The sequence below is a fragment of the Heterodontus francisci genome, chromosome 9 (genome assembly GCF_036365525.1).
Source record: "Heterodontus francisci isolate sHetFra1 chromosome 9, sHetFra1.hap1, whole genome shotgun sequence".
Taxonomy (NCBI): domain Eukaryota; kingdom Metazoa; phylum Chordata; class Chondrichthyes; order Heterodontiformes; family Heterodontidae; genus Heterodontus; species Heterodontus francisci.
The window spans coordinates 33,686,394-33,711,276 of NC_090379.1; the positions used below are offsets into that span (position 1 = coordinate 33,686,394).

Here is a 24,883-nt window from a genome sequence, read left to right on the forward strand (position 1 = left end):
CCCAACTGAGCCACTGAAGTGGCCTCCTGGCAGGCTCTGAGGTGGGTGGAGGGCACAGACCCTCCTTTTCGGGTACTCTTTGGCCCATAGAGGAGCTTTCCGGCGGCAATGGCCTCTCCCACAGCAACGGCGCCACCCGCCCTCCACGACCACCACCACCACAGCCCACCCACCAAGCTGCACAATGTAAAATACTAATTTATAACACCAGCACTGCAGTTTTCTCTGCATCATATTATACACATGCCTTGCCCATCTCTAGGCTGGCAAAGACACCAAAAGGTGCAACTGCAGTTCAACAATCCGTTAAACTGTTAAACAAGCAGGAATCATAAATACAGAATCAATAAACTTACAAAGTATAAAGTTTTAACCATCATTTCAGAGTCTAAACATTTAATTTTGAGCGCAGCCATTTTATTGCCATGATACCATTAAAATGGTCTCAAAAATGTGAAAGCTAGGTTGTGTTCACAATAAAAGAGGATATAATAATGTGTGGAAAAAATGCACCAGAATCCCTTTGAAAGGAGAATTAGTGTGCATTTGCAGGTAGTACAAAATAGTTTCACTGCAAACTGTTCAGTGCTACAAAATGTGACACTTTGATTTAAAGAATCCCATATCCCGCCAATGTAAGCAGGATGCAGAGATGCTCAGTAATAAAATAATGACTGGTGGGCAGCTTATTTCCAGCTATTCCTTGCTGTGTAATGTGTAGTTTTGTGGAGGAAACAATGAAGTCCATATGTATGTTTAAATTTGCCTATTCATTTTATCATTTTCCAGGATTGGCATTTAATTTGAAGCTTTTAATAGCAAAATGATGATTTGCAGTCTAGAGGGTTTTTTAAAAAGCCATTGCCAGTCTTACAATAAAACATTTAAATATATGATTGATAATAGGAACAATAACATCTTTTCAATGATGCTTTCAAAGATGTTACTAAACTACATCTAGTTACATCGAGCTGTTCTCATTAGCAAGGAAGATTTATTTGCTCTTTGTCCATTGCCTTTCATGCAGAAAGCAACCATTAATGTGAAAATGTACAAATTAAAGGGTTAGCATCCCTTTTCTTCAATTTTCAATGTAATGAAAGACTTGTTAAAAATAATCAAATAGTCCTACTCAGAGACTCTTGTTACATGTGGCAGTGTGCTCATCATATATAGTGAGGATAAGATATAGGAGTAATATTTATATTGCCAAAATATCATAAAATGCTGCAGGAACTATATTGCACTTAATAATTCAGTCCAAATGAATTCATCCATGTCCATCATAACTGGAACAAATGAATTAAATGTTTAAAAATGTGTACAAAGTTCTTCTTTTCATAAAAGGAACTCTGTCTTTTGTATGCTCTCTATATATGTAAATGTATATATAACATGATATCAAAATACTATGAATTAAAATTCAAACTTAAAATCCTTTGCTATTAAAATGTACAAGAACGTTAGCATTTTCATTCATTATTGAAGCTACTATCACCAAATATACAAATAATCTTTTTCAAGTACATACAATTCCAATATATATTTTAAATTATTGAACAAAAACAGAGACAAGTTTCCACATGTAGTGTGGCCTAATAAAAATTAGGTCAAAGAGGGCTGCCCAACAAATTGCTTCCCACGCATAACATGTGTGGTGAAGTCCTGTGAAAAATAGACTGATTTGCAGTGTTCGTGCTGTTTAATATATTATAATTTTGTGCTTGTATGCACAAGCAGGAGGCTATAAAATGAACAGGAAATTCAGATAAACACTGTGCTCCAGATGTCGTAGACAAGTTGAAAATTTACAGGTGTACTTCTTAAAAGCTCCATAGGAGGGAGTGTGAGCTCCTTATTAGACTTTAATATACAGCAATTAGTGAGCAGTATTTTTTTTCAAATATTAGTTTTGGCTCTGTGTCAAAAGCTCAGTTAACTTTCAAAATAGCCAAAAATCATTCTTTACACGTGAAAGAAAGAATTGCAAGAAGAGCCTAGGAAGGTTCTATTCGATGGTCTCCAGTGACTGTCCAATATGTTTAAATGTTTTTTTTGCACATTGGCAAGTTGACAAAGGTAAACACATTGAATTCGATCAATATTGAGAAACACAAGAAAACAGCATAGAGGGTGAGCAGATAAATACCAAGTTTTTTATCCAGTTTCCATCCATTCACGTGGATGCCAGCCACCTAGAACCACAAATGTATACACAGTTACTATAACAGAAAGGATACACAGTCACTTTGTCATGCACTTATGTAAGAAGTTGCCAGTTTTCAACATTTATTTAGCTGGTAGCTTTGAAATTAAGAATCAATCTATATTTTCCATTCCAGCAATTAATTATGTTGAGTCTTTAAAATAATTTTCACATTTAAAACAGGTCAACAAAGCAAGAATTTGATGAAACATGAAATGCGATGCCTCTGTGTGAAGTTAATCAATGGGAACTTGTCTGAATTCCATATTGGCCACTATCTCTCAGAAACTCCCAAAATATATGAGAATTGCCTTTATTTTTAAGTAAAATACCATACAGTAAAGCTCAAAATTATTGTAGGTCTTCATTACCAGAAAATAATTCTGACCAACACAGCAGGCATAACAACCAGCAGGCAAAAAATACTTATAATTTGACCACAAGCAAAATGCATCATGTTAAACCTTTCTGCTTTGTAGTGCTGCATACATTCACAAGCATTATTTTATTCATTTGTTATTGCTGGCCATATTATATTTTAATCATAGATTGCATCTTTTTCCTTCATCTTTTTTGTTACTGAATATAATATTTCCATAGAAATGTTACAGCACAGTAGGAGGCCATTCAGCCCATTGTGTCTGCACCGGCTGAAAAAAATTAGCCGCCCAATCTAATCCCACCTTCCAGCACCTGATCCGTAGCATTGCAGGTGACTGCACTTCAGGTGCAGGTCCAGATACCTTCTAAAAGAGTTGAGTGTTTTTGCCTCCACCACCAATCCGGGCAGTGAATTCCAGACACCCACCACCCTCTGGGTGAAAAGTTTTTTCTCATGCCCCCTCTAATCCTTCTACCAATCACCTTAAATCTGTGGCCCCTGGTAATTGACCTCTCTGTTAGGGGAACGGGTCTTTCCTGTCTACTCTATCTAGGCCCCTCATAATTTTATACACTTCAATTAAGTCACCCCTCAGCCTCCTCTGTTCCAAGGAAAACAACCCTAGTCAATCCAATCTTTCCTCATAGCTGCAACTTTCGAGCTCTGGCAACATTCTTGTAAATCCCCTCTGTACTCTCTCCAAAGCAATTATGTCCTTCCTGTAATGTGATGACCAGAACTGTATGCAATACTCCAGCTGTGGCCTAACCAGAGTTTTATACAGTTCCAGCATTACATCCCTGCTTCTGTATTCTATACCTCGGCCAATAAAGGAAAGCATTTCATATGCCTTCTTCACCACTCTATCTACCTGTTTTGCCACCTTGCCACATGCACTGCAAGGTCTCTCACTTCTTCTACCCCTCTCAATATCATCCCGTTTATTGTGTATTCCCTTGCTTTGTTTACCCTCCCCTAATGCATTATCTCACACTTCTCCGGATTGAATTCCATTTGCCACTTTTCCGCCTACTCAACCAAACCATTGATATCTTTCTGAAGTGTACAGCTATCCTCTTCACTATCAACTGCACAGCCAATTTTTGTATCATCCACAAATTTCCCAATCTTCCCTCCCACATTTCAGTCCAAATCATTAATACATACCGCAAACAGCAAGGGTCCTAACACTGAGCCATGTGGATTGCCACTGGAAACTGCTTTCCATTCGCAAAAACATCCATCGACCATTACCCTTTGTCTCCTGTCACTGAGCCAATTTTGGATCCAACTTGCCACATTCCCCTGTATCCCATGGGCTTTCATTTTTCTGACCAGTCTGCCATGTTTTCTTTTTTTTTCTTTCTTTTGGGCCTCCTTATCTCGAGAGACAATGGATACGCGCCTGGAGGTGGTCAGTGGTTTGTGAAGCAGCGCCTGGAGTGGCTATAAAGGCCAATTCTGGAGTGACAGGCTCTTCCACAGGTGCTGCAGAGAAATTTGTTTGTTGGGGCTGTTGCACAGTTGGCTCTCCCCTTGCGCCTCTGTCTTTTTTCCTGCCAACTACTAAGTCTCTTCGACTCGCCACAATTTAGCCCTGTCTTTATGGCTGCCCGCCAGCTCTGACCAGTCTGCCATGTGGACCTTGTCAAATGCCTTACTAAAATCCATTTCAAAAAACTGTTTGTTTTCAAACCTTTCTGTGCAATGAAGGTAAAAGATTGGAAGGCAGTATGAACTGAGAAAAGATTATCTATCCTGTTCCTGCTATAAACCATGTCAGACCAGTCTTATTATGGACTCTACCCAATTTATTTAATCTTCTGAGGGAAGAATTTGAAAAATATCTCTCTGTCCTCCCACCTGCCTCCAACAGTAGAACTTCAAATAATGTATCTGACCTTGCATAACCAGTTGTTTTATATTGCATGCTATTTACAAGCTCCCAGCAGATCAAGAACCATTTTGTATTTGACTGTCTCTATCTACATTTAGCCAGAACCCACAATGCCATTCCAAAACAGATATTATCTGTTCATTACCACATTTCTGTTTGTGGGAGCTTGCTGTTCTCTAATTGGCTGTGGTGCATTTCCTACATTATAACACTTACCACATTTCAAAAGTACCTAATTGGCTGTAAAGTGCTGTGGGCCATTCTGAGGTCGTGGAAGGCGCTATATAAATGCAAGTCCTTTTCTTTCTATATTGTTGAGTTTGGATGGCTGTAAAGTGCCTAATCACAAGATATGGTGCTGTTCCTTGAACTTCCACTGAACATCATTAGAACACTATAGCAGGCTAAGGACAGACACTCAATCTGTCTGTGTTTGATCTCCCAATGTAGATGAGACCAAATTGTGAGTAGCAAACACAGTATACTAAATTGAAAGAAGTACCAGATTCAACATTAGATTCAACAATTTTAGATCATAATCTCTGCTCCCTTTTGTTCTTTCCTCCCTTCCCTCCTTACCCTGCCTCTGTACTTGCTTAAAACCTGTTACATCTTTAATATTTTCCAGTTCTGATGTAAGGTCATTGACCTGAAACGTTAACTTTGTTTCTCCACAGATGCTGCCTGACCTGCTGAGTACTTCTAGCATTTTCTGTTTTTATTTCAGATTTGCAGCATCTGCAGTATTTTGCTTTGGTATCATTAATATCTTTATAGAGGTGTATGTGTCTGTCCAGAAACAGAGGATTAGATCGACTACACTGTGCTGTTAATTCAATTGCATCATTGAAATTTCGATAATTTGAATTGCATCCTTTTTAGTGCAAACCAGTCACTTTTCATTACCGGATGATTCAATTTTTGGACAGAAAACAACTTTGAATTATTAGGCATAGATCCTAATGTTTGTTTGGCCTTTTCTGAGGGTTGTCATGTCATCAGATGGAATTGGTTTTCCATGCACAGTTCTCTGGGAAGACCTTGCTGGCAATCACCAAGAGTTGGGTTGTTGTAATGGAGAACACAACAAGAGAGAAGATTGTACATAGCCTGCCCACAGCAATTGAGATGCTTCTGCTGCATAGGGTAGGCACAGGAGTATGTTCATCTTTATTGAATTTGATCTTCTCAGAATGATGGTGTGTTCTACCTATCTGGGTCAACATACATTCTGGACAGTGCTGAGAGAAGGTGGTTAAAAACCTAGACTGCTGTAGTTGGAGTAATGAAACACTGTACCCAGACATCAGTAGTTGGAGAATAATTCAAATTCTTACAGACTCGCTTGTGTAATAATTTTTTCCTCATTTTAATTTATTCATGTCATATTAACAAACAGTCATGTTGAAGACACTAGATGGAAGTTTTACAATGTGTAGAGGGAAAAATTGTGGCCGATGCAGCTAAATAAATATATATATATATATATAAATAAGATGAAAGTGTAGTCACACATTGTTACAAAATGGGGTATTTACCCAAGGCATTGTGGGACAAGTTAGTTAGCTTGCAGCCTTGAGAATGGTACTGCTTAGCACAGGCAATTAGCCTGACCAAGGAGGGCCCCCCATATCAGTGCATAAGACAGCTGCTCTGTCTAATTGCGGACTACACAAAGCAACTAGGAATGCAGGCCTGATAGAGGTAGAAGGATTCATTGTGAAGACTCAAGGATAGTTGATAAGGGGGGTTTGGTAAACAAGCTGAGATGGTCAGGGGCGTACCATGAGCTATCCCCACAACCACATGATGTATAATTAATTATTTTATTGGTAATGAATGTAATATATGTAATCAATAACCGTTATGATTGGATTATGTCCAGCCGGGATGGGCTGAGTAACTGTATATCTGTTGTGGATTTTCCTTTGTTCAGTGGAGAGGCATCTAGACAGCCCAGTGACCTGCTCCCTGCTGGCGTAACTCAATAAACTGTTTGACATTGGAGCAGACCTGAGTGTCGAGTGATTCTTCTAGATTTATTCCCGCTCACAAATGCAACATGCAAATTGGATCAGAAAGGAGACATTCTTGCTCAAAGTTCTGCATCTGTAGTTGAATACTGAGAGGAAGCTGGCTTCTTTTCAACTGCTGGTTTGTCCATTATTTTAACATTAAAAATTTCTCTGCATCAGATAAGAGGAGTAATTTGGTTTAACACAAGTAATTAAAAAGTGCAGAACTGTAACACAGTATGCAGTCTACATTGTCATGATTACCAGCTCTTCAGTATTGGTGAAAATTGAGATATGTTGTCGAAGATTTTCGACTTGCACTCATCAGGACAAGCCGCAAGAAAACCAATGTAAGAGAAAGCAACAACTTTATACTGTATGAGAAGAGAGTGCTGATTGGTTGGCAAGTGAACTCTGATTGGTAGAGGCATTGCCATGGAGAAGGCCCCAGTTTACGGTGACTGACAGTTAACTGCCAAGCTTTGCTAATACACAGGGACCTGTTCTTTGCAGACAGAAAGAACATGTACAAACATTGCACCTGTTTCAGCTAAACAAAATAAGTGACAGCCATTGCTGGTTCAATCCTCAGGGCAATCCCTTGACCAATCAGAGTCAAGCTGCCTGGTTTAAATTTCAAACAAAGCTTGGCAGTTAATTGTCAGTCACTGTAAACTGGTGCATTCGCCATGGCAACGTCTCTACCAATCAGAATTCACTTGCCAACAAATCAGCACTCTCTTCTCATATAGTACAAAGTTGTTGTTTTCCCTTACATTGATATTCTATTTTTTATTCATTCATGGGATGTGGGCATCGCTGGCTAGGCCAGCATTTATTGCCCATCCCTAATTGCCCTTGAGAAGGTGGTGGTGAGCTGCCTTCTTGAACCACTGCAGTCCATGTGAGGTAGGTACACCCACAGTGCTGTTAGGAAGGGAGTTCCAGGATTTTGATCCAGTGACAGTGAAGGAACGTCGATATAGTTCCAGGTCAGGATGGTGTGTGACTTGGAAGGGAACTTGCAGGTGGTGGCGTTCCCATGCATTTGCTGCCCTTGTCCTTCTAGTTGGTAGAGGTTGTGGGTTTGGAAGGTGCTGTCTAAGGTGTGTTTTGGTGCATTGCTATAGTGCATCTTGTAGATGGTTCACACTGCTGTCACTGTGCGTCGGTGGTGGAGGGAGTGAACGTTGAAGGTGGTGGATGGGGTGCCAATCATGTGCGCTGCTTTGTCCTGGATGGTGTCGAGATTCTTGAGTGTTGTTGGAGCTGCACCCATTCATAGATGGTGGACAGGCTTTGGGGAGTCAGGAGGTGAGTTACTCGCCTCAGGATTCCTAGCCTCTGACCTGCTCCTGTATTTATATGGCTACTCCAGTTCAGTTTCTGGTCAATAGTAACCCCTAGGATGTTGATAGTGGGGGATTCAGCAATCGTAATGCCATTGAATGTCAAGGGGAGATGGTTAGATTCTCTCTTGTTGGAGATGGTCATTGCCTGGCACTTGTGTGGCGCGAATGTTACTTGCCATTTATCAGCCCAAGCCTGGATATTGTCCACGTCGTGCTGGATTTCTACACGGACTGCTTCAGTATCTGAGGAGTCATGAATGTTGCTGAACATTGTGCAATCATCAGCGAACATGCCCACTTCTAACCTTATGATTGAAGGAAGGTCATTGATGAAGCAGCTGAAGATGGTTGGGCCAAGGTCACCACTCTGAGGAACTCCTGCAGTGATGTCCTGGAGCTCAGACGATTGACCTCCAACAACCACAACCATCTTCCTTTGTGCTAGGTATGACTCCAACCAGCGGAGAGTTATCCCCCTGATTCCCATTGACCTCAGTTTTGCTAGGGCTCCTTGATGCCATACTCGGTCAAATGCTGCCTTGATGTCAAGGGCAGTCACTCTCACCTCACCTCTTAAGTTCATCTCTTTTGTCCATGTTTGAACCAAGGCTGTAATGATGTCAGGAGCTGAGTCGCCCTGGCGGAACCCAAACTGAGTGTCACTGAGTGGCAAGTGCTGCTTGATAACACTGCCGATGATATCTTCCATCACTTTACTGATGATTGAAAGTAGACTGATGGGGCAGTAATTGGCTGGGTTGGATTTGTCCTGCTTTTTGTGTACAGGGAAATTTTCTACATTACTGGGTAGATGCCATCTTGCAGATTGTCCTGATGAGTGCAAGTTGAAAAGCTTCGACAACATGTCTCTATTTTCAGCAATATTCAAGTTCTGTACTACCAAACAACTATTTGGTTTCCAGTTCATTTAATGGCACATAAGCCAATTTAAAAGGGTGCACTCTAAGCAAGTCACAGCATTTGTGTAAGGAATCAAGCGATTCTGCGTTTTGCTCTGAATCATATTTGGCACATCAGCAAAATGCGGCTAAGAATATAAAATGTGGAACTGTATCTTTCCCTGGTGACTTAGTGGCTAAATGTATTGTAAATTTCAGCATCATAACAACCAAGCAGTGCCAGTTCAATCCACAGTCTGTGCGGGGTTGGGTGATTTTGGCTGTTTTAGCAGTAAAGGTGCTACAATGTGCCACAGTGCCCTGAGTTTGGGAGGAGGAGAAGGGGGAGAAAAAGCAGCCAGGGGTCTGATTCCTGATAGTGGATCCGTGCCCAAATCTGGAGAGTGCAGACATCAGGTGAGGACAGGGTTGGGTTGAGTTGTGATGCCCTCTATAGCTGAATATCTAGCTGGCCCTCGAGGTCCAGGCACAGAGTTGTTCCAGAATGGAGTCCTAACATTGGCTAGGAGCCTTGCAAGATCCCATGGACACTGAACCAACTGTTGGAGGTGAAAGATCATATTTGATTGGACGTCGCAAAGACAGTAATACTGTATGTTCATATTTGCATTCTGGGGTGTGCTGACTGCACTGATTTTCTAAGACTGATTTGTACATCTCACAAACTGATAAGTACCAACATTAAATTCCACTGTAAATCTTGGAATAATAAATAGAGACATCAAACCGGTAAATACAAGTGGTAGAACTCAAAGAAAGCTTCAGCCTCCTAAGTACTGTTGAATAGAGGCATAGAATATTGTTTTCAGACACAGGCTGTTGCAAATTCTTAACAATGCCCTCGGAGAGGCACATGAGACTGCTAACTACAAGACTGCCGAAGTATTAAATTCAGCATTCTTTGATAAGCAACCCTCAGAATAGATAATCAAGTTCCTAGATTGTTAAAATGCAGCACAATGACTGAAATCTCAGTAATACAGGTCCCAGACTGATAAGTACACCATCAGACTAATGAATACAGCTCTCAGACTTGAGAATGTAGTCATTAGACTGATAAATACAGCTCCCAACCTAATAAAGACATCATCAAACTGAAGAATATAGCTCCAAGATTGTCAATTACAGCCAACAGCCTGATAATACAAGATGTGATCGAGAGTTAGGACTATTGAGGATGCTTAATTACTACAAACAGATCTAGATGTGTTTGGGGATTGGGCCTGCTTAACTTAGAAAAGCGGATGCTATGCACGTTAGCAGGTAAAATGCTAAATAATCACACATCTAGTAGGCAAAGAATTAAAGCCAGCGGTGAAGGAAAGAGACCTGGATGTTTTAACACATCAATCTCTAAAGGTCATAAAAGCAAAATCCTGCGGATGCTGGAAATCTGAAATAAAAACAAGAAATGCTGGAACCACTCAGCAGGTCTGGTAGCATCTGTGGAAAGAGAAGCAGAGTTAACGTTTCGGGTCAGTGACCCTTCTTCGGAACCCAAAGTGTTCCGAAGAAGGGCAACTGACCCGAAACGTTATCTCTGCTTCTCTTTCCACAGATGCTGCCAGACCTGCTGAGGGAATCTCTAAAGGTCCATGGCTAGACAGACACTCATGCAGCTATCGCTAAAACCAATTAAGTTCTAGGGTGTATTCAAAGGACAATTCAAAATGAAACAAAGTATACAATTTTGTCCTTGTTCAAGAGCTTGCTTAGGCCTCAGTTAGAATACTGCATCCAGTTTTGGTCTCCTCACATAGTGGGGGATATTGTAGCTTTGGAAAGAGTGCAGAAGAGGGCCACTAGACCAATTCCCAGTTTAAAATATCCTCGTTAGCCAGATAGGCTCAATGAGCTGGATCTCTCTACTTTGGAAAAGTGTACACTTCAGAGTGATTTAATCGAGGTTTAATGAAGGAACAAGATTGTATTTATGTGGATTAATTATTTCAACAGGATAGATTAACGAGGACCAGGAGTGACACTAGTTTTGTAAGGGCAAAACTGTTGTATAATAAGAGGAAAATACTGCAGATGCCGGAAATCTGAAATAAAAACAGAAAGTGCTGGAAATACTCAGCAGGTCTGGCAGCATCTGTGGAGACAGAAGCAGAGTTAACGTTTCAGAACTGTTGTATGTTTGGTTAGTCTAGCTAGGAGAGATTACTGAGTCTTTGGTAAGTTTTAATAGTAACTAGTTTATTACATATTAAGGAACTATATACAGCTTTATATAAGTATGTCTAACTTTACTGATGCCATGCTGCTTCTCCTCAAGTCTCTCTCATGTGATCTTTTACACCATCATAGTGGGAAATGTTACTCACACTGTCCCAAGCATTAACCCTTTCAAATCCTAATACTACAAGAACTAGGTTGGATGTTGGCCGATTCCTCCTTTGCCACAGAATAGTGGAACTGTGGAACAGGTTGACGGTCCTTGTGATGAATCCCACAAGAATTGTGAATTGACTGAATTCTTTCAGGATAAATCTGGACCTATTTCTGGTTGGGGCGGAGATCACCTCGCACAAGAGGTAGATATTCCGCAACATTAATCAGGGCCAGTATGATCTCCTGGACTCGTTTCGATTAACTAAGGGGGTTGGAATTGAATTTTCAATTTTCTTTCCTTTATTGCACTGGATTTTTATATGATGTTTTGCTTCTCCCAGGAGAATACAAGGCTCCAGGTGGGTGGTGAGTGTATGTATTGTGATGAATAAGGCATCACAACTGTCTGGGACAGGCTGGATTAACCAACAGTCAGTCATTTTCATATGTTTATTATTTTTTATTTATTTAGAGATACAGCACTGAAACAGGCCCTTCGCCCCACCGAGTCTGTGCCGACCAACAACCACCCATTTATACTTCTTTGGCCTCCTTATCTCGAGAGACAATGGGTAAGCGCCTGGAGGTGGTCAGTGGTGTGTGAAGCAGTGCCTGGAGTGGCTATAAAGGCCAATTCTGGAGTGACAGGCTCTTCCACAGGTGCTGCACAAAAATTTGTTTGTCGGGGCTGTTACACAGTTGGCTCTCCCCTTGCGCCTCTGTCTTTTTTCCTGCCAACTGCTAAGTCTCTTCGACTCGCCACACTTTAGCCCCGCCTTTATGGCTGCCCGCCAGCTCTGGCGAACGCTGGCAACTGACTCCCACGACTTGTGATCAATGTCACAGGACTTCATGTCCCGTTTGCAGACGTCTTTAAAGCGGAGACATGGATGGCCGGTGGGTCTGATACCGGTGGCGAGCTCGCTGTACAATGTGTCTTTGGGGATCCTGCCATCTTCCAGGCGGCTCACATGGCCAAGCCATCTCAAGCGCCGCTGACTCAGTAGTGTGTATAAGCTGGGGATGTTGGCCGCCTCGAGGACTTCTGTGTTGGAGATACGGTCCTGCCACCTGATGCCAAGTATTCTCCGGAGGCAGCGAGGATGGAATGAATTGAGACGTCACTCTTGGCTGACATACGTCGTCCAGGCCTCGCTGCCATAGAGCAAGGTACTGAGGACACAGGCTTGATACACTCGGACATTTGTGTTCCGTGTCAGTGCGCCATTTTCCCACACTCTCTTGGCCAGTCTGGACATCGCAGTGGAAGCCTTTCCCATGCGCTTGTTGATTTCTGCATCTAGAGACAGGTTACTGGTGATAGTTGAGCCTAGGTAGGTGAACTCTTGAACCACTTCCAGAGCGTGGTTGCCAATATTGATGGATGGAGCATTTCTGACGTCCTGTCCCATGATGTTCGTTTTCTTGAGGCTGATCGTTAGGCAAATACTAACCCTACAGTAATCCCATAATTCCTATCACCTACCTACACTAGGGGCAATTTACAACGGCCAATTTACCTATCACCTGCAAGTCTTTGGCTGTGGGAGGAAACCGGAGCACCCGGCGAAAACCCACGCAGTCACAGGGAAAACTTACAAACTCCGCACAGACAGTACCCAGAATTGAACCTGGGTCCCTGGAGGCTGCGGTGCTAACCACTGCGCCACTGTGCCGCCCTGTGTTTCTTTGGATAAACAGAACTGTTAGTATGGGCTGGATTTTATAAGCTTGCTGGCTCATTTAAATAGCCGGGGCAGGCCCCACCCCCCCCCCCCCCACCCACCACCCGCTCACATGGAGGGGGAGGGCTGTCAGTTCCCGGAAATGGCATCAGCTGACTGTGTGCAGGCGCTGACACCATTTTTAAACGGCTGTTAGCCCTACTGGCTATTTAAAGACTTAAAGATAGAATGAATTAAATTGAGTTAAAACATTTATTTTGCCCCTCTCCCACCGCCCCCCCATAACAATTGAATTAATTATTTGTCCTTCCTCCCCAAAAACATTTACCTTTACCATCTGACTTCCCCCCCCACCGCACAAACTGCAGAAACTTGAAACTACAACCCTTCCCACCATCCCCTACAACCATGATGTTAATTTGACCCCGTCTCTCTCCCCCCACTGACCCACCACACTGATGAACTTACCTCCTCCCCCTCCCCACCAGTGTTGCACCTCGTTTCCTTGGATGGTGGTCTGAAGGCGCGGGAATGCTGGTCACCGGGCCGAAGATCGCAGCGGGACCTCAGGCGGTGACATAAGTTTACTTAAATTAATTATTTTCACATTGTGATCCCGTCACCCAGCCGCGGGGAGACTGCCATGGTGCCTCGCCACCATTGGGAGGATTGGGCTGGGTGTCGAGGTCCATGGTGAGCCTCATCTGGGGCCATCTTCAGGCCTCCCCACGCCACGGATCCTGATGTCAAGGGCTCCTTAAAATCCAGCCATATGTGTACTAAATATAATTATTACTGTATTAAAGATAGCTCTTAGTTATATTATTCAGTCTAGAATACAGTCCCAACAACAATTTTTACACTGCCAGAACTATGCTTACCTTTTGTAAAGCCATTATGGACAGAAGACTTCTAAAATAAATAACAGCAGATCGCTCCCAATGGCACCTTCCCCATACTCCAGCTAGAGATCAGCATTTCCACGAGTACTGTCAATGCTGCTCCAGGATTTGCCAGCATATGGCACAACATGGGACTGAAAACCATCAGTCATTACTTATTTTATGCCATTGGGCTGGAGATACAACTTGCACCTTCAGATGATATTTGCACATGTAGAAAGCTGTGTACTTACTGTGAGTGCCACGGATCCTAGAAGAAGTATGACAGAATAAACAAGACCTCTGCTGTTGATGCGTACCTGTAAAATAAAATGAAACTGTTGAGTCACAAAGTGCAGGTTAGCTTTGTCAGGATATACTGCAGCATTAATAATGACTTCTGCCTCAGAACACTTGAACAGCACTTGATTTGGTCTCCTGTTTAGGAAAGGATGTCCTTTGGAGGTCAGGATTTTTAGTTGGGATTTTACCTGAAGTTGGAGTTTTGAGTTGATAATTTCTAGTTGTTTCAAAGTTTGTCAAATAATTCTTCAGGTGTGTCTAAGTGACCTTTTCATTGTCAACCATGGCTCAGAAATAGCATTCTCGTCTCTGTCAGGTGCCTATTTTATTTTCCATCATGGGAAATGCAAACTGATCACAGTTTGTTAGCAGAAGAAAGTCAGAACTAACTAAGTAATGAAATATAATTTTAAAATACAAGTTACACAAGCAGACAATGCACGCATCTAAAAAAAAATTGCAGTTTAATTTTTGCTTCTTATCTCAAAACTTAGCTTTTAATTCCACCGATACAAATTAAAGCCTGTGGTTATAATTTCATGGTGGGAATTTTATGCTGGTGGCGGGGGTCTCGATGTCGAGGGAACCTGACGCCGAGATTCCCGTGCCACATCTTCCACGAAGGCCCACTGAATTTAGTGCCAATCAGGCACTTAACTGGACAGCAACGGGTCTTCCAGAGGATTTAGGACCCCATCGCTGGAAGTCCTGACCTTCCAGAGCTGCCAGCTAATCAGAGGTCGGCAGCTGCAGCGCCACCACAGAGGTGGTGGCTGCTGCTATAGCTGCACCTACCGGAGGCCGAGGAGCTTCGCTGGAGCCAGACCTCAGGTAGGTCAGGGCGGAATGGTCTCGCAGGGAGAGGGGGTTGGCCGCAAGGGCAGGAAGGTGGCACTCAGGTGCCCTCCCCCCCTCTTCCTGATGTTCGGTCCCTCGTACAGGCCTCCACCAACACCCGCCCCCACCACCACTGCAGCCAGGAAGCAGCCTACACAGTTTCTCATGCCATGCTTCCCGTGCAGTGACCGGGCCGCCCGCTGCATGGGTAATTGTGACTCCAGTGGGAAGAGGCCCTTAATTAAGGGTTAATTACCCGGTTAAGGGCCTCAATTAGTGGCGGGACTAAATTTTGTTGGAGGCCACCATCCCACCCGATTTTATGCTCTCCCCACCTCCAAACCCGCCGGGGAGGTGGGGGGGGGGGGGGGGTGGCGTGGGTGCGGGAGAGCATAAAATTTAATCCAAAGATTTATAAGTCAGCCTTTCAAACCTCAAAAAATGGCCATGTCACCGAATTGGACTGTAAACATTCATTCATAGAGTTTATCCACCATTCAGGCAACATTCTTATGATCAGATCTTTCCAAGCCTCCAGGTCCCAAAAATGCAAACAGGCAACCAAAAAATAAGAAATATAAGTGTAAATAGCAACTGAGCTGACTGTGCTTTGAGGCCACATTAGCCCTGAGGGCCATCATTTGGATACCCATCCTATACTTGTAGGTCACAATAGTCGGAAAAGTAAAATGTACTTACAACAGAGCCAGTGTTAATAACCATTGTCTGTACACCCCATGGAAGACCGAGGCCCACAAGGATGTCAAAGACATTGCTTCCCACTGTATTAGACACTGCCATGTCACCCATCCCTATGTAAAATAGACATATTTATAAAAATCTGTCAGGCTGATAAGTACCAATTGATAAAGCGTAACTAACCTGTAAGAATGTGATTTTTTTTGTAATAAAATAAATGTATCAGAACTCTTGGTTCAGAATTTTACTGAGCTATCCACAATGTTTAAGTCTGTGTGAGTTCAGTTCAGGTATAACATGGGAATCATGAGGCCTGATATTCCTCTGAAGTGCACTGCACCTGACCCAACAAGAACAATCTTGGATTGTGGGTTCAGATCAAGAGTGTGGCCTTGAAGTGACCCCAGTGGGGCTGAGGCCCAGAATTAGGTTGCTGGAAGCCTCTAGCAGTGGTAATGGCCATTGGCTGTGAGCTTTAGGAATTCTGGAAGGCTTACAGCCCCAAGGATCTGATGGCTTTCTTTGGGAAGAAACCATTTAACTTTTTAGGCCTCCCTGACCTTGGTGCCTGCCTTCCTCAGACCCTCCAGCTTCTTTGGGATCCTTTCAAATGACTGCCCAATCAGTGTTCCCAGAGAAAATTAAGGTAGTAGCACTGTTAAGACTCTTGTGCTCTCATTTTCATGCAATAAAAATGGCCATCTTTTGTGTGGGATGCAGATATGCACCAACTTTGGGGAAAACCTGGTTGATTCAGACGTGTGTTGGGAGAGGCCCAAGGGAAGGAGGGGAATACAGAAAATCTGACCCTAAATAGAATGATTAGCTTAGGCTCATTTATTAGTTGGGCAATCAGTTCAGTACACAACACGCAGCTTTCTTTTAATGTTGCATTTGTTTCTGTTGTTTTTTTTCTATCAAAGTTTTGGATACTTCATTATGGAGCAGAAAGTGGAGTCACAGAAAATGTGTAACATTGATTTACTAGGATGATACTAGGGATGAGGCAAGAGATTACTCTTAACTATGTTCTTAATCAAACACTTGGGAATAGAAGTGCTAAAAGGTATGAAAAAATTTAGAAAGTACAATAGTGGAAGATTATTTCCATTGGCAGCTGAATTAACAAGGGGGGATAAATTTAGGATTAACACCAGAAATCTATAGAGGAATTTGGAAGGATTTTTTTCTTTAAAGGATTAGGAGGATATGGAATGTATTACTGTAAGTGGCTGTATTAAAGGGTATGGAAAAACAGGAGGCAAATATTATTAGATAATGCTGAATTTCCTCAGGAGTTCTCCTGATCCCATGTTTTTACATCTGTGTAAGTTCCCCAGAGAAATGATCGTCTTCAGCTCTTAATGTGTCTAGATGTGGAACTGTAGTTGAGGCAAATAGCATGGATGCATTTAAGCTTAACCTAGGTAAGTAAGTGAGGGAGAAAGAAATAGAAGGTTATGCTTTAAGTTTAGTTTAGAGATACAGCACTGAAACAGGCCCTTCGGCCCACCGAGTCTGTGCCGACCATCAACCACCCATTTATACTAATCCTACACTAATCCCATATTCCCATCACATCCCCACCTGTCCCTATATATTTCCCTACCACCTATCTATACTAGGGGCAATTTATAATGGCCAATTAACCTATCAACCTGCAAGTCTTTGGCATGTGGGAGGAAACCGGAGCACCCGGAGGAAACCCACGCAGACACAGGGAGAACTTGCAAACTCCACACAGGCAGTACCCAGAATCGAACCCGGGTCCCTGGAGCTGTGAGGCTGCGGTGCTAACCACTGCGCCACTGTGCCGCCCCTTATGCTGATAAGGTTAGATGAGGTAAGATGAGAGGAGGCTCATCTGGAGCATAAATACCAGCACAGACCATTTGGGCTGAATGGCCTGTTACTGTGCGACATATTCAACGTAATTCTATGTAACTTCTCCGCTAATATCTTACCAAAATTACGGCAGAAGGTTGATGCAGTTAGGAAGCGAGCACTCTCATGTTTGAATAGCCATCTTTAGGACTGAAATGTCTGTGATTCTATCAAATTATATTTCATACCTAACCGTCTCTATTTTCCTCCATTTACTAATGCTAGGGAAGTCAACACATTATTTCTCTGCAAGTTACACAGACTTATAAACAACACTGATAATGGAAAGAATGATGAACTTGACCTATGGTCCACTCCAACTACTTTAAAGGAGCTTTCTGTATAATTAAATTTACTGAGGCACTGATATGTGACAAGAAAAAATCCCAATGCATGAGAACAATCAATGTTAACATTGATTTTTTTTTTTACAAAGAAATCAATTCTATTGATCAAACAGTTGTGTTATTTTAAAGACAGATTGAGCTGCTGGAAAGTGTTATGGATAAGTCTTAGCTAAGCTGGCCTAGGTTAACATGTATTTACAGTGCACAGCTCCATTAATAAACCAGTGTAAAATGATCAAATATATATGTACCTTGTCTGGCCACTATTAAACTAGCCATGCAATCTGGAACACTTGTTCCTGCTGCCAGAAATGTGATCCCCATGATAATATCTGGAATCCCAAGCGTATACCCTGTCACAGTTACCTGCATGGCAAAAAGAAAACAGGCGAACTTAGTCAAATATATGACAAGCATGCAACATAGTAAGATCTGTACAAAAAAAAATCACTTTACTGCACTTGTCATCTCATGACAGTTATAAAGATGGACATTAGAGGCAGGCTTCATAGTAACAATAGGAGATATGTGTCTAAGTTACAAATGTTAATTGTAAATGCAATAGATTGAATGTGTGGGCATTTCTTAGTTAGCATGATTGACAACAGAATTATTTTTATACACTTCTGCCAATAATTGAACAATTACGCGTCTTCAATTTCACACACAAATACTGCTACTCAACCATGGCCATCATTCTGAATGTGAATGGGTTCAACAGACTGGAGGTTTGCAAGCTGGCCCTGATATACAGGCAAATCTTCTCTTGTCACATTGACTGATTTGGAAGGGAGGCTGGACCAGCCGGGTTTGATCTATACTGAAGAACTGAAAAAAATAGTTAACATTTTAAAAATCAGTGATTTCCAGAGGAACAAGGGTATATTCAGGCAGATGTTCCTTTAAGATGACACATATGTTGATATAACTGTTCATAAATAATGCGAATTTTCCTCAATTACTTGAGATTTATTTTGGCCTGTTTGGAGTCATAATAATTTGTCTCATGTATTTTGTGCAATAGCAGCTTTGATTTAAATAGCAAAGTCTCTGATATAAAATTCAACACTTGGCTTAGTAGCACACAGTGAAATGGTTTACTCACACATCACATTTGGAGAATCAAATTGCAGAAAATTTTTCATGTTCATCAAATATGCCAGCCATTTGTATAGCCACTTTCTTTGAGTTTTGTCTGGTGATTCTATAACCAACAGTCTGCAATGGGCGTCACAATTTTGACAGCCTACCACTATGATGACACATAGGTATAATAGGCTTAATTAGGTAGAATTTAGATATAATTAATATATTATACCTTTTAGAATTAAAGATTGAATAAATGGTCGCTTTTCAAGACTCACTGAAATTCCCCTTTAAGGGTAGAGTTAAAAAATTCATTTCAAGGTTTTCCAAGGTCCCTGTTACAATGGAATGTGAACCAGAAACACTTTTTAAGTTGGGAAATCCATTTCAGGGTCTCTGTTGCCATGAAATTGGAGGATAAACACACTGAAACATCTTATGTGACGTTAGTAAGAGGTAGCTATAAACTTAATTAATTGATAGTGTTAGTAAAAAGACAGATTGACTCAGAAGGATGCTACAAGGTACCATAAAAAATGATTACAGATAATAACATAATAAAATGAAATGGTACTTACAGAAACAGATGCCAAGTAAACCCATTTATAAACATTTTGAACAGATAAAAGCTCACAACTTCAAGCGTAGGGGATTTCCAGCAAAAACATTAAGTGGGGATGATAGCTAATGATATTACCATATATGGCTCTTAAAAGCAGGAAAAACACACACAGAAAGGTAACACCTACATGCTAAAAGGTCAGATGATAGCTTAGAAACAGTATAAACATGAGAGTTCTTTAAGCAAGAAACCAGAATTATTGAATTCCTCATCAATGCTTCTCAACCTATCGCTTACTCAGGAATTTAAGGATATTCTAAGATATTTTGCTGTAACAATATCAAAGTTGAACTTTTGGATTCTATTATCGAAATAAGATTATGTGTTACATCTCTTAGTAATCTTTGATATTGTAGTATACTTAGCCACTTAAAGTGTATTGCATGTTCAATTTTTTAATAACTATATAAAAGTTAATAAATCGTCTCATGTAGCATTCTATTTACAATTACAAAAGTCCCCTCTCTGTGTCTCCTTAAGTGGGAGATACATATTGAAGAGAGTTTCCCAGACCCTTATAATATCTGGGATATTTATGGCTTAGCTATAATTATTAAAAAATAGGCTATCTGAAAGATGGTAATATTCTCTGTTAGTTTTCTTTCTTTGAGGGAAGACTAGTTCAGTTCTTTGGACCCAAATAAGTGTCTATAAGAATTTGTCCCGTTTGAACTTAATTAGATTAGATTAGATTAGATTAGAGATACAGCACTGAAACAGGCCCTTCGGCCCACCGAGTCTGTGCCGAACATCAACCACCCATTTATACTAATCCTACACTAATCCCATATTCCTACCAAACATCCCCACCTGTCCCTATATTTCCCTACCACCTACCTACACTAGTGACAATTTATAATGGCCAATTTACCTATCAACCTGCAAGTCTTTTGGCTTGTGGGAGGAAACCGGAGGACCCGGAGAAAACCCACGCAGACACAGGGAGAACTTGCAAACTCCACACAGGCAGTACCTGGAATCGAACCCGGGTCCCTGGAGCTGTGAGGCTGCGGTGCTAACCACTGCGCCACTGTGCCGCCCTTAAATTAATTAATTAAAGGAGACTTATAGGGATGTACACTTGATTTGGTTTAGTCCCTATATCGGGTTAAAGTCATAAATCACTTCACCACAAGCAATCGATTTATGGGTGGCACAGTGGCGCAGTGGTTAGCACCGTAGCCTCACAGCTCCAGGGACCCGGGTTCGATTCCGGGTACTGCCTGTGTGGAGTTTGCAAGTTCTCCCTGTGTCTGCGTGGGTTTTCTCCGGGTGCTCCGGTTTCCTCCCACAAGCCAAAAGACTTGCAGGTTGGTAGGTAAATTGGCCATTATAAATTGTCACTAGTATAGGTAGGTGGTAGGGAAATATAGGGACAGGTGGGGATGCTTGGTAGGAATATGGGATTAGTGTAGGATTGGTATAAATGGGTGGTTGATGTTCGGCATAGACTCGGTGGGCCGAAGGGCCTGTTTCAGTGCTGTATCTCTAATCTAATCTAATCATAATCTAATCTAATGTTCAGCCAAAAAGGTAAGTTGTCACCACCTAATGGTTACTTATCTCAGATCTAAACTCTCTGCTAAGAAGGAGGTTTAAAATCCCTAAGATGGTACATTAAATCCCATAAACTATTTTATTTGAAGGACACGTAAAGGGTAGATGTCAGGCCTGTATAGTTCTTTGAATAGTCTGCTTCAAAAACTGCATGCTACCCTCAGAAATTCACACCGCACCAAGTGCTACAGTGCAAATTATATTCAACACATATTTTCAGTCTTAATTTCTATCGAAACTAAGACAAATAAATAAGAAGTGGCAGAAGTAATAAAATCACATTGTCAGTCATCATTGGCCCAAATTTGCTTATAAATTGCCTTGCCAAAATTACTCCTTTTAAAAATAATCCAATAACGTATCATGTGCCTGAGCTTCTCAGTCTCTGTATTGTCTACGTTACTTTGTTTATACTAATTAGAACATCAAAAAAAGGATAAGTTACAATAAAACAGATATGGCCTAAATAATGTGTATACACATCTTAATGCCAACAGAATAAAAATGAACAACTGAAGGCAGGAATGATATAAATATTGGGTGTCAGGACAACAAGTGATATTAAAAGATTAGAATTAACCCTTTCATGAAGCAATGCCAATTCTGCAATACATTGGAAAATCATAAGCTCAGAATTTTCCATTTCCATACTAAACTGACACTGTCCTCACATGCACTACAATTCTGAGCATTTTAATTATTGAACAGAATGCTTTTGTAGAATCTATCAACAACCTGGGCTTACCATTGACCAGAAACTGAACTGGACCAGCTACATAAATACTGTGTCTACAAGAGCAGGTCAGAGGCTAGGAATCCTGTAATAAGTAACTCACCTCCTGTCTACCCAGTGCCTGACACCATCTACAAGGCACAAGTCAGGAGTGTGATGGAACACTCTCCACTTGCCTGGATGGAGGCAGCTCCAACAACACTCAAGAAGCTCGACACCATCCAGCACAAAGCATCCGCTTGATTGGCACCCCATCCACAACCTTCAACATTCACTCTCTCCACCACTGACGCACAGTGGCAGCAATGTGTACCATCTACAAGATAGACTGCAGCAACTCACCAAGGCTCTTTCTACAGAACCTTCTAAATCTGTGTCCTGGAAGGACAAGGACAGCAGATGCATGGGAACACCACCATCTTGAAGTTCCCCTCCAAGCCACGCACAACCTGACTTGGAAATATATCGCCATTCCTTCACTGTCGCTGGATCAAAATCCTGGAACTCCCTTCCTAACAGCACTGTTGGTGTACCTATACCCCAAGGACTGCAGTGGTTCAAGAAGGCAGCTCACCATCATCTTCTCAAGGGCAATTAGGGATGGGCAATAAATGCTGGCCTAGCCAGTGACCCCCACATCCCATGAATGAATAAAACAAAAATTTGGGAAAACATAATGACCATAAATCAAATTTTCCAAACCTAGTTTGGAAATTCCCAGTGCTTCAGTACTGGTTAGTCTAATATTGGGCAATTTTTAGTTGGTGATATTATCTTGTCCCTTAAGAGGAAGGAAGTTAAGCAGATTCTGTTTGCAAAGCCTGTGAATTTATTAAAGACATTATGCACTTAATTTTCAAATAAGCAGTAATGAAAATCTATATATAAATTACAGACAAAACGTTTCACAAACTTACCTAGGTTACTGACACATCTTTAATCTAACATGTTCAACATTTAACTTATTAGGTTTATTCTATTATAACAGCTTTTTGGAAAAAGGATTTCAGATCTAATTAAAATAATATTAAAATCTAATTTTGCATTCATGAATGATAATGTTTTTATATCCTGAACCTAATAGAAATTATGCAAAATGCCGCTTGCGAAAAATATTTTAGCACACCATTTACCATCAAGTGTATTTAATTCGACGTTATAACTATTCTTTAGTAAGCAATCACTGATCTAGAGTTGGGAGGTTCCATTGCAGTATTTGGTGACACAGATATTATGAATGGGAGGAAACTTTTAAGGGGAAATTTAAATAAGGATTGAGAATGGCACCTGCTAAGAGCAGTTAAAACCAAGCAGGAGCATGGAATTACTTCAACATAAAGCAAAATTCATTTTTTTCTTATACAATCAGTTTTAAGACTGATTCTTGTCTTCGATCCTTGCATGCTCTTGCTTCACCCTATATCACACTGATACTATCCATTCTTCTGATACTGGATTACTGCTGTTTCTCCATTCCCCTGCTTTACTTTGGCAGGATGATTCTTCAGTCACTATGCCCCTGCCCTCTTAAATTCTATCTCAAAGCCATTTAGCATTGCTACTTCCCTTGCTATCTTAAAATCCTTTCTCGTTGACAATCCTGTCAGTCTCTCCCCATAAAAGCAGCCTTCTCTTTTCTTGCTGGGTCTTGAAAATCTTCCGGCTGGCTCCACTCGTGTAACTGAGGCAAAGTGGATGCCTGTGACCTCCAGCCCTGACTCCATGGGAGTCTTAGCTCATTTGAACCTCTGACCTACAAATATGGCTCAGAATTTAGCTTCCTACCAGTTAATTAACAATCACAGATAAGTTCCGCATCAACAAGCCTTTAAAGCCAATATCACACAGCAAAAATGTAACCCATTTCAGCACATTTTACCTGGTGAAATTTGAAGTTTACTGTGTTGAATGTTCCTATGCTAAAAATAAATAACCAGACATCGCTGTGAAATTGATTTCGGGATGCTGGCACAAAATGGGGCCTGGACAAGAAAAGTGTGTAGGGTGTACAATCAGCTGCCGATTCACCCAATTTATGCTACCATCCAAGGGAAATTTCACCCCAAACTTTCCTGTATTACATCAACCATTCTATGTTTTGTATCTGACACAAGGGTAGATTTGACAAATTCAAGATCGCTTAGCGTGACAGGACTGCAAATTTGATGTAGTGTACTGAGTTTGTATCTGATACTAGCACAGAATGATTACGAACACTAATGAAAGGATAGAGACAGCAAAAAGGGAATATGAATCTAAGAGGTCAGAAGTGCAAAAGACTGATAAGAACATAAAAAATAGGAGCAGGACTAGGTCATACAGCCCCTCGAGCCTGTTCTGCTGTTCAATAAGGTCATGACTAAACTATTACATTAACTCCACTTTCCCACCTGGTACCCAAATCCCCTGATTTCCTTAGTGCCCAAAAATCTATTGATCTCATTCTTGAATATACTCAATGACTGAGTATCGTCTGGGGTAGAGAATTCCAAAGGTTCACAACTCTCAGTGAAGAAATTTCTCCTCATCTCAGTCCTAAATGGCCGACCCCTTATTCTGGGACTGTCACCCCATGTTCTAGACCCTCCAGCCAGGGGAAGCAGCCTCTCAGCATCTAGCCAGAAGCCCTCTAAGAATTTTATACATTTCAATGAGATCATCTCTCCCTCTAAATTCCAGAGAAAATAGGCCCATTCTGTTCAATCTCTCCTCATAGGTCAGTACTATCATCCCAGCAGTCAATCTAGTGAACCTTTGTTGCACCCCTTCTAAGACTAAGGCCCTGTATAATTTCAGCATGATTTCCTTACTTTTATCCTGCAACCCTTTGCAATAAAGGCTAACATACCATTTGCCTTCCTAACTGCTTGCTATACATGCATATTAACTTTCTGTGATTTGTATACAAGTACACCCAAATCCCTCTGAATCCCCACATTTACTAGTCTCTCACCTTTTAAAAAATATTCTATTTTTTTCATTCTTCCTTCCAAAGTGGATAATTTCACATTTCCCCACATTATACTCCATCTGCCATCTTTGTGCCCAATCATTTAACTGGACTCTCTCCCTTTGCATTCTCTTCACGAGCTCCTCATAGCTTACTGTCCCACCTAGCTTTGTATCATCGGCAAACCTGGCTA

The 24,883-nt window shown here is 41.4% G+C and overlaps 1 protein-coding gene across 1 annotated transcript in view; it reads right to left on the reverse strand.

The window, feature by feature from the left end:
* Positions 1–2,042: 2,042 nt before the first annotated feature.
* The window catches only part of LOC137373449 (sodium/potassium/calcium exchanger 4-like), a 338,168-nt gene continuing 315,327 nt past the window's right edge, over positions 2,043–24,883 (reverse strand). The window contains exons 13-16 of the mRNA XM_068038272.1: positions 17,994–18,108; positions 15,512–15,624; positions 13,927–13,992; positions 2,043–2,195 (exon numbers count right to left, since the gene is read on the reverse strand). Coding sequence (XP_067894373.1) covers positions 2,043–2,195; positions 13,927–13,992; positions 15,512–15,624; positions 17,994–18,108 — 447 coding nt within the window. The remainder of the gene's footprint in view (positions 2,196–13,926; positions 13,993–15,511; positions 15,625–17,993; positions 18,109–24,883) is intronic.